Genomic DNA, 12,720 nt, shown 5'->3' on the forward strand with positions numbered 1-12,720 from the left:
TCAGCCCTGGAATCCTCAACCTGAGCGCAGCCTGAAATTCTCCCACTCATCCCAGTTTCCCAGCAAGCTCCAGCAGGGATCTGGCTCCCATTAAAAATAAAAGCCCCCAAATCTGTCATTGCTGCAATCCAGAAGCTCAGCGAGTGCCTGGAAGCCTCGAGCGCGAGTTGGGTTCCCAGTCCTTTATCCACAACTCATCAGCACGCCCGGATCCCAGGAGGAGAAGGTGTTCCAAGGGATAAAATCCCCCGTGGATGATGCTCAGCACCCCTAAGCTGCCGTGGCAAAGCCCACTCTGTTGTTGGTCGTGTCGAAGATGGAATAATACTGCCGGAGGAAGAGATTCCCGAGGATCCAGAGGGGCTGGCCGCTGGCAGAGGACACGTAGGTGCTCTCCACCCCCACGGTGCAAATGCTGTCATTCTGGGGGGAAAAAAAGCCAATTCCAGCACAGTTCCCAAGCCAATTCCCTCCCCACAGCCACAGGCAGGCAGAGGAATCTCCGTGAAATGCGGTGTTGGGAAGAAACTCTGATTTTCTCCTGGGCAGAACTGGAAATTCCCACTGGGATGAGGAAATCCCACCTACCTGTAGGACGTAGACAGCGGGAGGCAGAGGTAACCAGGCTCCACCGATGGCAAAGTAGAGGGTGGGCATTTCTGGGACAGAGCTGCAGTCAACCAGGAACTGCAGGAGAGGCAGAAAGGGGTCAGGACACCCAGGACTGGCACTGGCCATTGTCCAGTGGTCACCACAGCCACGCTCCCGAAGGGTCAGCACAGCTCTGACAGTGCCAGACCCGCATTTACCGAATTATTCCATTTTTACCCCACAGCAGGGCTGCTCCAGCTGGGATATTTTGCTCCTTTGGGGATTCTGGGACACTTCACAGCTCAGCACCATCCCCATCCTGCCCACCTACCCCGTAATCGCTCTGCTCTGCGCCCAGAGCCTGCAGCAGGGCTGGCAGGAACTGCCCTGGGATGGTCAGCAGGAACGTCCCAGTGTCCACAATCCCGTGACAGCCTCGGCTGCACCAACCAGTGACCGACAGCCCGATGGAGAACCTGGGGAAGCAGCAGGAAAAGGGTTGGGAAAGGTTTCCCACCCCAAACCCGCTGCGAGCCGTGGCGCAGCTCTTACCCCTCAATGCCGATCTTCCAGTACAATTCCTGGACCACGGGAGCCCATAAAACCTCCCCGGAGAACAGCTGGGGGTCAACCCCTCCCAGGATGACTTCCCCACCGTAATTATATGTCGGGTTGCTGGAAAGACACAAAATCAGCCCCGAAATCAGACCAAAATCTGAATTTGTGCTCTGTAGAAAGCGGTGGAGCACAGAGGGGTGTGGGGAGAAGGTGCGGATGGAAGGAAGGATGGATCCAGGCCATGCCTGTGGAAAAAGGAGCTGCTGCCTGAGGGTCTCACCGGGAGAAGTAGAAGCTGAAGAGGGGTTTGCTGAGCTGGTCCTGCTGCAGCAAGTTCTGCAGGAAGGTGGGGAAGCCGCTGATGGCAACACCGGGATAAGCCATGCCCAAAATCCCGTCAAAGCCCAGGTAGTAGAAGGGTCTGCTGGGCTCGTCCAGGCTCAGGCCGAACTCCTGGTTCCTGAGGATGATGTTCTGGATCTGGAGGGAGAGGGAAGATGCTGGGAGATGTCGGGGTTCGGTGGCAAAATTAAATCTGCGCTGGGAGAGGCTGAGCTCTTCCCCGTCACCCATGGGGTCGGGAGCAGCCTGACTCCCAGTTTTGTCCCCTCACCCTTTTTATTCCACCAAAATGCCCACAAACCCCGTTTTGCCTCTTAAATCGGTTTAAAATCCCATTTTCAGTGCGTGCAAGTCTCGCACAGAACATTCCTTATCACCCCGGAAGGACAAAGCTCAGATGTACACAAAGCAAATCCTTGTGGCCAAAGATATCCCTCCCTTATCCCAGATCGGGGCTGGAAAGCCCAGAGGACTGGGAATGAGTTTGTTTGCAGATCCCAGCAAACAAACTGGGAGTTTGTCGGAGTGAATTCATGCTGACACACCTTAAACTAATCAGGAACCAATCCCCAGAATAAAAAGGTACTTTTAAGGTACTCCCTGAGTTTTAAACTGAGCTTTTAACACAACTGCACTGGTTTTTCCCTGAAGTGTCCGTGCAGCAGCCCCTCAGGGGTCACTTACTGTCACAGTGTCACACCCCAGCACCACGGCCACGTCCCCAAACCCGTAGCTCAGGCTGTAGCTCACATCAGTGCCCAGGAAGGTGGAGGACAGGCTGTGGTTGAACCTGGCGTGGTCCCCTGCAGGGACAGAAGGTGACAGCCCCCAGGTGACAGCCCTGTCCCCACAGAGACAGGCTTCACAGGGGAAGGGCCATAAAACCGCTTTGGTGGCCCCAAACCCCCTCGGGTGGTGCTGGTTTCTCTGTCACAGCTCCCACGGGGGTCCCCCCAGGGGTGCTCACCGCAGGCTGGGCTCTGGCAGTAGGTGGAGGGCACCCACAGGTTGGCAGAGCCGGTGTCAAAGATCACCAGGAAATTCTGGGGAGGGGTCCCGATGCCGATCTCCCCGAAGTAGAAGGTCTGTGAACAAGAACCTGGGTGGGTTTCTGTTCCTGCCTTTTTGAAGGAGGTTTCTGAACCCCAAACTGCTGCTCGTGGTCCTGGAGGGCACCAGAGCACAGGGAGGGACAATGATTTGCCCTGGACACGGAGCAGGAATGGTGGATCTGCCCTGGAACCATGAGCTCTGCTCTTTCGGAGAAGGGATTTCCCTGTCCCAACTCCAGTTGATGCCTCCTGCCCTCCCAGCACCACCCAGCCCTCAGGGCCAGCCTAAACGCCCAAAAAAAAACCCTTCCCAAGGCCCTGAACTGGGGAGTGGGAGGGAGCTGAGCCCCCACAGCAGCCAGGAAAGCCAAGAAGGGCTCCCCAAAAAGCCGAGGCGGCTCAGAGGGGAAGGCAAAGCTTCAGCACTCACATCCAGGTGGTTCAGCAGAGGTTCGTAAGCCACGGCCCCTCCGAGATGATATTTCCTCCCCGGGTCCCCTCGCACGTTGTTCAGGAGCCCCTCGGGCAGCCCCTTCTCTCTCATCACCTCCTGCACAGACCGGCCCCTCCTCAGGGGGATCCTGCGGGGTGCAGAGATCCAGCTGTGCCCCCCCTGTGCCAGGGGTGAGCCCCTCTCCTCACCACACCCCTCATCCTCGCCCCCATCCCATCCCAGACCCCTCATCCTCAGCCCCAGACCCCTCATCCTCACCCCCATCCCGTCCCAGACCCCTCATCCTCACCCCCAGACCCCTCATCCTCAGCCCCAGACCCCTCATCCTCACCCCCATCCCGTCCCAGACCCCTCATCCTCACCCCCAGACCCCTCATCCTCACCTCCAGACCCCTCATCCTCACCCCCATCCCAGACCCCTCATCCTCACCCCCAGACCCCTCATCCTCAGCCCCAGACCCCTCATCCTCACCCCCATCCCAGACCCCTCATCCTCACCCCCATCCCGTCCTAGACCCCTCATCCCCAGACCCCTCACCCCCAGACCCCCATCCTCACTCCCAGACCCCCATCCTCACCCCCATCCCGTCCTAGACCCCTCACCCCCAAACCCCCATCCTCACTCCCAGACCCCCATCCTCACCCCCAGACCCCTCATCCTCACCCCCAGACCCCTCATCCTCACCCCCATCCTGTCCCAGACCCCTCATCCTCACCCCCATCCCGTCCTAGACCCCCAGGCCCCAAACCCCCATCCTCACTCCCAGACCCCCATCCTCACCCCCAGACCCCTCATCCTCATCCCCATCCCAGACCCCTCATCCTCACCCCCAGACCCCTCATCCTCATCCCCATCCCAGACCCCCATCCTCACCCCCAGACCCCTCATCCTCACCCCCACCCCCGTCCTGCCCCCAGGCCCCTCACCCTCACCCCAATCTCGCCCCCAGACCCCTCACCCCACCCTGCCCCAGACCCACCTGAGCATCCCCTCCCCGAGCGGGAGGCACAGCAGGGCCAGCGCCAGCCCCCACATGTCCCCGGTGGTGGCGGTGGCTCAGTGGCGGCTCCGGGACGGGGACAAGGTGGGAATGGGCAGAGCCGTGCCCAGCTGCTTCCTCCTTCCCCCGGTGTCTGCTCCCACCCTCCTCTTCGTCACCACATCCACCCTGAATTCCCTCCTGACCCGGCTCTCGGGGTATCGCCGATACCGAGACCAAATACGGGACATCTGATAAAAAACAAAACGCGGTCGTTATCGCCGAGTTCAAGGCTTTTTATCCCGCCTTCAGCCCAGCTCCAGCTTTGCGGAAAACAAAGGCAAAACCACACACCCTTCCCAGCAAATGGGAATTCCTGCTGCTGGCGTTCTGGGAATGAGCCGTGTTTGGGGTGCCCGCAGCCCTGCTGGCTGCTTCCGTCCAAGTTTTTGGGGGTGGAATGATGCTCGGAATCTTCAGAAGCTCGGGAAGTTCCCTCCCCCCTCCTCCACAACCCCCCCCCCCCCCCCCCCCCAAGTTTCCCTGCCTTGGCCTGGACAGATCCTGCAGGGAGCAAAGGGGAGAGCAAAGAGCGGCAGGGCCGTGGTCAGCCTCTGCCTGTGGCCTCCTGCCACCGCCAGCCCGTTTCCAGCAGAAAGTTCCCATTCCAGAGGGAGGAGGATGAGGAGGAGGAAGAGGAGGAGGAGGAAGAGGAGGAGGAATGCCCTTCCCTGCTGCCCGAGCCCACCCAATCTGTGTCTCAGCGCGCTCAGCCTGTGTCAATATTTGGACACCAAGCTCGGAGCGCTTCGTGTCCTTCCCCCGGGAAGCAACAGAGCTGTGAACGCACCTGAGAACGAGCCCCGGTGATAAAGAACTTCGAAGAAACGACCCTGGCTGCCGGGAAAGAGCGGGGTCACCCAACCTCCCCCGCCCAGGGTGTTCCCCATCCCCTTCGGCCAATTCCTGATATTCCAGCGCAGTTTTCCCAGGCTGAACAGCCCCGCTCCAGGGTTGAGGGGTCATTCGGGTGTCGTGACTCACCTCACAGCCTCAGAGAAACCACAGGGCTCTGTCAAACCTTTTCCAGCTGCAAGGAAGGTCCGGGGCTTCCCCGCTGAGGTTTCCCGAGGGTTGCAGGTGGGCGCTGCCCATCCCTGGGGCTTTATCCCAGGGCCTGGAGCTTATCCCAGCACTTACCTTGCTGGAGGAAGGGATTGTGAGCCACGGAACCCCTCAGGCTGCTCCCAACAAACCCAGGAGCTCAGAGACCGTTTGGGATGTTGCGGTTTATTTGTTACAGGAGGCGGTGAGGACACACTGACACAGAAATCCCAAGGGATGGGGGCTCATGTGGGCATGGAAATGTCCCTGGGAACTCTGTGGCACTGCAGCCGTGTTGGCAGAGCTGTGCCGGGCCAGGAGAGGGGCTGGAATTTGCTGCCTCGTCCCTCTAGGCCGACAGGGCGAAGCCCACACGGTTGTTGGCCAGGTCGAAGATGGTGTAATATTCCTTGAGGAAAATGTCTCCCAGGATCCAGAGGGGCTGCCCGTCCAGGGAGGGCAGGTAGGTGACCTCGATGCCCAGGGTGCAGTAGCCTTTGCTCTGTAGGAGGGGAAGAACGGGGGGTCAGAGCCTCGAACGGGCACAGGGAGAGCATCGCTGCCGTCAGGGAGCTCCAGGTTCCTCCCAGTGCCTCGGGAATTCAGCAGGATGGAGTCCCCAGGGAATTGTCAGGATGGAGCCCACAGGGAATTCAGCGGGATGGATCCCCCAGAGAACTGTCAAGGTGGATCCCCCAGGGAATGGTCAGGGTGGATCCCACAGAGAATTGTCAGGGTGGATCCCCCAGGGAATTGTCAGGGTGGATCCCCCAGGGAATTGTCAGGATGGAGCCCACGGGGAATTGTCAGGGTGGATCCCCCAGGGAATTCAGCAGGATGGAGCCCCCAGGGAATTCTTAGGGTGTAGCCCACAGGGAATTGTCAGGATGGAGCCCCCAGGGAATGGTCAGGGTGGATCCCACAGAGAATTGTCAGGGTGGATCCCACAGGGTGTTGTCAGGGTGGATCCCCCAGGGAATTCAGCAGGATGGAGCCCCCAGGGAATTCCCAGGGTGGATCCCCCAGGGTGCTGTCAGGGTGGATCCCCCAGGGTGCTGTCAGGGTGGATCCCCCAGGGAATTCCCAGGGTGGATCCCCCAGGGTGCTGTCAGGGTGGATCCCTTACGCACATTCAGGACGTAGGCGGAGGGGGAGAGCGGGAGCTGAGCGCCGCCGATGACGAAGGTGATGGGGGGCATGTCCTGGGTCCCGTTGCAGTCCACTGCATACTGCGGGGACAGGGACAGAGGAGGTGACGGCACGGAGAGGACGGAGGCCATCGTGTGCCAGGGTGACAAACACTCCATCCCCTGGCGGTGCCACGCCGTGGAATCATGGAATGCTTTGGGTTGGAAGGGAATTCAAGCTCATCCCATGCCACCCCTGCCATGGCAGGGACACCTTCCACTATCCCAGGTTGCTCCAAGCCCCGTCCAACCTGGCCTTGGACACTTCCAGGGATCCGGGGACAGCCACAGCTTCTCTGGGAATTCCATCACAGGGAAGAATTCCCTCCCTATATCAAACCTCAGTTTCCTCTCCTTCAGTCTGAACCCATTCCCCCTTGTCCAAGGATCCCCCTTGTCACTCCAGGCCCTTGTCCCAAGTCTCCCTCTGGCTTCCCTGTAGCCCCCTCAGATCCTGGAAGGGGCTGTGAGGTCTCCACACAAATTTCTCTTCCCCAGGCTGAACACCCCCACCTTTCTCAGTCCCCTCATCCTCACTGTCACTTGTTCTGCAGCTGCCACATGAGTTTTGTGGGACCCGGTTGAGCCCAGGGCTCTGATTCCCACGCAAGGCTCCCCAGTGCTCCACAGCCCCCAAAATCCCCGTGCACTCACCCCAAAGCTGGTCTCCTGGGCTCCCAGGGTCTCCAGGATGCTCTCTATGTACTCCTGGGGCACCGTCACCAGGAATGTCCCCGTGTCCACGATGGCCTGGCAGCCCTGGCTGCACCAGCCGCTCACTGACTGCTCGATGGCAAAGCTGGGAGGAGAACGGGGACAAGGACGTGGCTTTGGGCACCCACTGGCCCCTAAATCAGACACCTCGAGCTCTGCAAAGCTGCAGCTGAGGCAGGGGGGTGATGGCCGGAGGTACAAACACCACTCACTTCTCAAGTGCCACCTGCCAGTAGAGCTCCTGTGTCACCGGCGCCCACGTGATGTTCCCCTGGAAGAGCCGAGGGTCGATGCCCCCGAGGATGAGCTCTCCCCCGTACTCGTAGGTGGGCTGGCTGCAAAAAAGCAGAGTCACGGCAGCAGGGATGGGGAAATCCGTGTGATAAACGTGGGCTAGAGAGGGATAAATCCCTAAGGAACCCTCCTGGGGCACACCAGGATGTGCAGAGCGCCCTGAAAGGTTTTTACCGTGAGAAGTAAAAGCTGAAGACGGGCTCGGCGAGCTGGTTCTGCTCCAGCATCCCCTCCAGAGCCGTGGCCATCCCTCCCACTGCCAGCGAGGGGTACGCCATTCCCAGGATCCCATCGAAATCCGCAAAGTAGAAAGGCTGGGTGGGCTCGTCCTGGCTGAGGCCGAACTCCTGGCTGGTGACGGTGATGCTCTGGATCTGCAGGGGAAGGGGATCCGGGGTCAGCCAGGCAAACCCGAGGGGTGGCTGCTGCTCCGAAAGCACTGCAGGGTCCCAGCTGGTGCCAACAGCACCAGGCAGTGGGGAAAACCGGGAAAAACCCCCAGGAATTGGGTTAAAACCCAGCCAAAGCCCAGCTGTGTGGCTGAGGGTGGCAATAAACGCTTCATATCAGTTCTGCCCAGGGTTTGTCCAAGCCTTGGCTACACAGGACGTGAGATCGGCCCTTAGGCTGCTCCCGGGCTCATTCCATGGGCACACCCAGCCCGGACACAGCAGCGGGAGGGCAGGGATGGCACGGGGAGCGCTCACCCTGAGCGTGTCGTAGCCCAGCACGATGGTGACGGAGCCGCTGCCGTAGGACACGGTGCAGGACTGGCCACTGGGGGTGAAGGTGGCCGAGTCACGGGGCTTGAACTTGGCGTGGTTGACTGGGGGAGAGAGAGAAGAAGGGGAAAGCCCTGGGCATGTGCTGCAGTGGGATTTCACTGCCGGCTGCTCCGCTGGGATCATCCCCAGGGACAGGCTGCTCCTCTACCCCGTGGTTCTCTCTCAGGTTTTGGGGTTTGCAGCCCAGTTTTGCCTGGATCCCTCTCCAGGGATCACAAGCACAACAGCAAAGCCCTCACGGTGAAATCCCCATCACTCTTCCACCGTGAGGGATGAGTTCTGCTGGCAGCGGGACATCAGCTCTGTAATTCCCGGTTTTCCTCTTCCCTCTGCCTGGCTACAGATAGCCAGGGAGCAGCCTGAGATTCCTGGGATGGCCGTGGGGATTTGGCCATCCCTGAAGCAGGCAGAGGGCTCTGTGCTTCCCAAGGAAGGCACCAGCTATCCCAGATCAGCATCCCGGGGTCATTTGTGGTCTGGCATCGTGATGTCCCCAACAGGGGAAGAACAGGGACAAGGAAAAGGCACCCACTGGCACCTCAACCCATCTTGGCTTGGTCAGTCTGGGATGCTCTGAAACGCATCGAGCCCTGCAGTGCTGGGATAATAGCTGGTACTAATTAGCACTAATTACTCCTAGGAGCAGTAGGAGGTCTGCTCACAGCATCTGGGGGTACTCACAGCAGGCAGGACTCTTGCAGTCCGTGGAGGGCACCCACAGGTTGGAGGAGCCGGTGTCGAAGAGCACCAAAAACTTCTGGGGGGGTTCCCCAATGCTGATCTCCCCGAAGTAGGAGGACTGCAAAAAACAGGGAATCTCCACTGGCCACAGACAGACCAGGCTTCCCCCTGGCATCCCAGTGCCAGGCTCACTCTCAGACCCAACCACACAGGAGCACACCGAGCTCTCATCCTGCATTTTCTCCCCCCAGAAAATGAAATATTAAATAATTACTGTAGGTTTGTTTTCTACAGAAAAGCCTCGCTCTTTGTGGCTGGGGGAGACCTTCCTTAAAGTTCCAAACAGAAGCTTAAAAGAGTGGGGGGGGGGGGAAGGAATTTCTCATTTCCTGGAGGCTCAGGAGTGTCCAGATTGCTCTGGAAGGAGCCAGGAAGGAGGGAGGACAGGCAGTGATGGGGAGCGTGGGGCACTCACGTCCAGGTGGTTGGTTATGGGCTCGCTGACCACAGAGCCCTGGCTGGGCTGGTATTTCTTCACGGGATCATATTTAATGCGCTTCAGGAAATCAGTCAGCACCCCCGCTGCCCTCATCTTGTCCCGGATGGACTGGCCTTTCTTCAGGTTGATCCTGCACAGAGGGAGAGAGAACCCAAATGAGCAGAGCAGAAATTAAGAAGATTTGGGCATTTTCAAAGGCTCAGTTCTCTGGGCTCCTTTGAGCCATGGCAGGAGCTCTCCATGCCCCAGATCCCAGGAGCTGCTCTCCGGGTCCCAGGAGCTCTCCACGGCCCCAGGAGCTGCTCTCCATATCCCAGGAGCTGCTCTCCATATCCCAGGAGCTGCTCTCCATATCCCAGGAGCTGCCCTCCAGGTCCCCAGGAGCCCTCCAGGTCCATGGAGCCCTCCATGTCCCCAGGAGCTGCTCCCATGTCTCCAGGAGTTCCTCTCCATATCCCAGGAGTTCCTCTCCATGTCCCCAGGAGCTGCTCCCCCGGTCCCAGGAGCTGCTCTCCATGTCCCAGGATCTCTCCATGTCCCCAGGAGCTGCTCCCCCGGTCCCAGGAGCTGCTCTCCATGTCCCAGGATCTCTCCATGTCCCCAGGAGCTGCCCCGGGCTGTGCCCACGCCGTGGAGGTGCCGCCCGCCCCTCTCCCCGCGGCTCAGCATCCTCGAGCTCCGTTCCCCGCCCTCTCCCCGCTCCTCCCGCACAGCTCACCCACCTCACCGCCCCCTCCGCCAGCTGCAGACACGCCAGGACCACCAGGAGCCACTTCATGGTGCCGAGCAGCTCCACGGTCACCCCTCGGGAGGCGGCGGCAGCCGGGCAGGGCTGCCCGGGCTCCCGCTTTTATCCCGGGAGGCAGCGCCGGCCCTTATCTGCTGACCTCCGCTTTCCATTAGCGCCTCTCGCAGCCCCGGCCTCAAGGGCTTCTTTGTGCCTCGGGCCACGAGGATCCTGCGGAATCGGCGTCCCGAGGGCAGAGCCGCGCACGGCCCCGGGGGCGAGATCAAAGGGGAGCGATCCGATAAGGGGTCAGCGCTTATCGGGGACGAGGGACCCGACGTCGTCACCGCGCTGGGCCGTGGCTGCGCTCGCCAAAACCTGCGCAAGCCTTGCCCCGGGACAAAGGGACTCGCGGCTCTTGGCGAGGGAGGGAAACGCTTTTGTCTGCCCTCCTTCCGCCGCTGCAGAGAGCGGGGATGGAGGCGGCCGGCGGAGAGGCTTTCCCGGGACACGCGGCGAGGAGATGGAGCCCGTCAGCTTCCTTCTCTGGTTTGCTCCAGGATGGTCCCCAGCTTCCTTCTCTGGTTTGCTCCAGGATGGTCCCCAGGTTCCTTCTCTCGTTTGCTCCAGGACCGTCCCCAGGTTCCTTCTCTCGTTTCCTCCAAGGTGGTCCTCAGTGCTGTCCTGCCTTCTCCTCTTCATCAGCATCCCAGACCTTCACTCCAGGAGATGAGCTCGTTTCCATGTCCTACCTGCTCCTGCTTTCCCCATTTGGGCAGAAACCACCCATTTTTCCATTCATTTGTTTATTTTGTGGAGCACACGATTCCCTCCCCATCCCATATCCAAAGGCGGGTGCTGTAACTGCCAGGAAGGTGCAACCCACCCTCGGGGTTTAACCCACTCTCCACATCCTCACACCAGCCCAGAAAGTCAGAAAATTCCTTGTTTGCTTTTTTCCCCCCGTGAAAACAAAGGACCCACAAACCCACACTTCCCAAATGGCCAACAAGCACCCAAACCAACCAGAACATTTTGAGTTATAACCCGAATATTCTGTAGGAAATGCACCAAAATGGGTTTGCTCACGACCTAAATATTTTCTAGCCAACAAACCAAAGCTTTTTTGGTGATAACCTAAATATTTTCTGGCAAATGGGCCATTATCCTGTTAGTTAGAGCCCAGGTATTTTCCAGAGCTCCTCCAGCCCTCCTTGCATCCCGAATCCATCACCCAACACCTTCTCCATCACCCGGCACCGCTCTCGCCGCTCATCCCGCGCCAGCGCTCCGCACGGATTCCATCCCCTCGGGAGCACCGGGCAGCGTGCGTGGCCTCCTCTGGATATTGAGACCGTCACACGGCGGTCATCGTGTTTGCCAGCAGGATTGGCGGAAAGATCGGGGCATTGGGATCGGGTAAAGAAGCGGATCCTGGCGGGAAGCGGGGCGCGGTTATGGGAACGCCAGCAGAGCATCGCCCGCTCCCGGCACGGCCCCACGAGGCACGGGGAGCAGGTGCCCTCTGCGGCACTCACACACATTCAAAAAGCGCTTTCTGGCGCTTTTTGACCCAAAGTGGGGCAGCTCTGAGGGAATTAGTCCAGCAGGAATTCTGGATTCGCAGAGAGCCGGAGTCACCGCGCCGAGCGGGGATCGCGCACCCGCGCTGCTCCCGGGATTTCCCTCAGGCCTCCGGGCATTCCCTCTCCTTTGCTTTCAGTTTCTCTTCTGAGCTGGTTTGGTGGCCCAGCTGCAACCCAGGGAATCCCATCTGTGACCCCATTGCCTTTCCCGGGATGCTGCAGGGGGTGAGCCCAGCGCTCCAGAGGAGCCTGTGGAACCTGGAGAAGAGGAGGTTCTGTGGAGACCTCACAGCCCCTTCCAGGACCTGGAGAGGCTACAAGGAGCTGGAGAGGAGCTGTTCATGAGGAACTGGCGTGAGGGAAAAGGGGAATGGGGTCAGGCTGAAAGAGAGGAAATTTAGGTTTGATATCGGGAAGGAATTCTTCCCTGTGAGGGTGAGGAGGAGCTGGGATGGAATTCCCAGAGAAGCTGTGGCTGTCCCACCCCTGGAAGTGTCCAAGGCCAGGTTGGACATTGGGGCTTGGAGCAACCTGGGATAGTGGAAGGTGTCCCTGCCACGGCAGGGGTGGAACTGGATGGTTTTTAAGATCCTTCCAACCCAAACCAGTCTGGGATTCCATGGTTCTCTGCCCCCAGAGCAGCTGTGTTTATGAACCCACACAAGCTCTCCAATCCTCCCCTTGGTGCTGCAGGAGGTGCTTTTAGTGTTTTATTTCCAAAACAGAGGCCACAGTACACAGGAACAGCTTCCATCACATCAAAAGAAAGACTCCTCTTTCCCTGTGAGGAAAAGATGGGTAAATCAGCTGTAAATAAAAAGGTTGGGCTCCACGTCAGGCATTTAAATTCCCAAACCAGGAGAAGATCAGTGACTTCTTGATGCTGAGGACCTACAGGGGCTCAAAGGGAGGTGGAGAGGGATTTTGGATAAGGGCATGGAGAGACAGGACAAAGGAAATGGCTTCACACTGACAGAGGGGAAGCAGCACATGGAATTGTCCTGTAAAGGTGCCACCAGCCAGGACATCCCATTCCATTTATTCTGCACAGTTTCACACTTCAAGGCAAACCAGGAGCTGTCCTCAGGGCACAGAGCTGTTCCTCAGAGAGGGACTGGCTGGATTTCCGTGGGAATAACCCAAAGGAACAACTGCACAGCAACCCC

General features: G+C 59.3%; 1 protein-coding gene and 1 pseudogene across 2 annotated transcripts; both read right to left on the reverse strand.

The window, feature by feature from the left end:
• Positions 1-270: 270 nt before the first annotated feature.
• LOC309581487 (pepsin B-like) lies at positions 271-4,228 on the reverse strand (annotated as a pseudogene). Its single transcript has 9 exons — positions 3,978-4,228; positions 2,974-3,124; positions 2,459-2,576; positions 2,176-2,294; positions 1,430-1,629; positions 1,144-1,266; positions 923-1,067; positions 589-687; positions 271-423 (listed from the first exon to the last, which is right to left on the reverse strand). The product of its transcript is annotated as a pepsin B-like (transcript).
• Positions 4,229-5,430: 1,202 nt separating this feature from the next.
• Positions 5,431-10,019, reverse strand: LOC309581445 (pepsin B-like; the record flags this gene model as incomplete). The annotated part of the gene is made up of 9 exons (XM_082296058.1): positions 5,431-5,583; positions 6,212-6,310; positions 6,923-7,067; positions 7,195-7,317; positions 7,451-7,650; positions 7,984-8,102; positions 8,743-8,860; positions 9,218-9,371; positions 9,964-10,019. 9 exons carry the CDS (start codon positions 10,017-10,019, stop codon positions 5,431-5,433), a joined length of 1,167 nt encoding a protein of 388 aa, XP_082152184.1.
• Positions 10,020-12,720: the final 2,701 nt, after the last annotated feature.

The sequence above is a fragment of the Coloeus monedula genome (genome assembly GCF_965178545.1).
Source record: "Coloeus monedula genome assembly, chromosome: 23".
Lineage (NCBI taxonomy): Eukaryota > Metazoa > Chordata > Aves > Passeriformes > Corvidae > Coloeus > Coloeus monedula.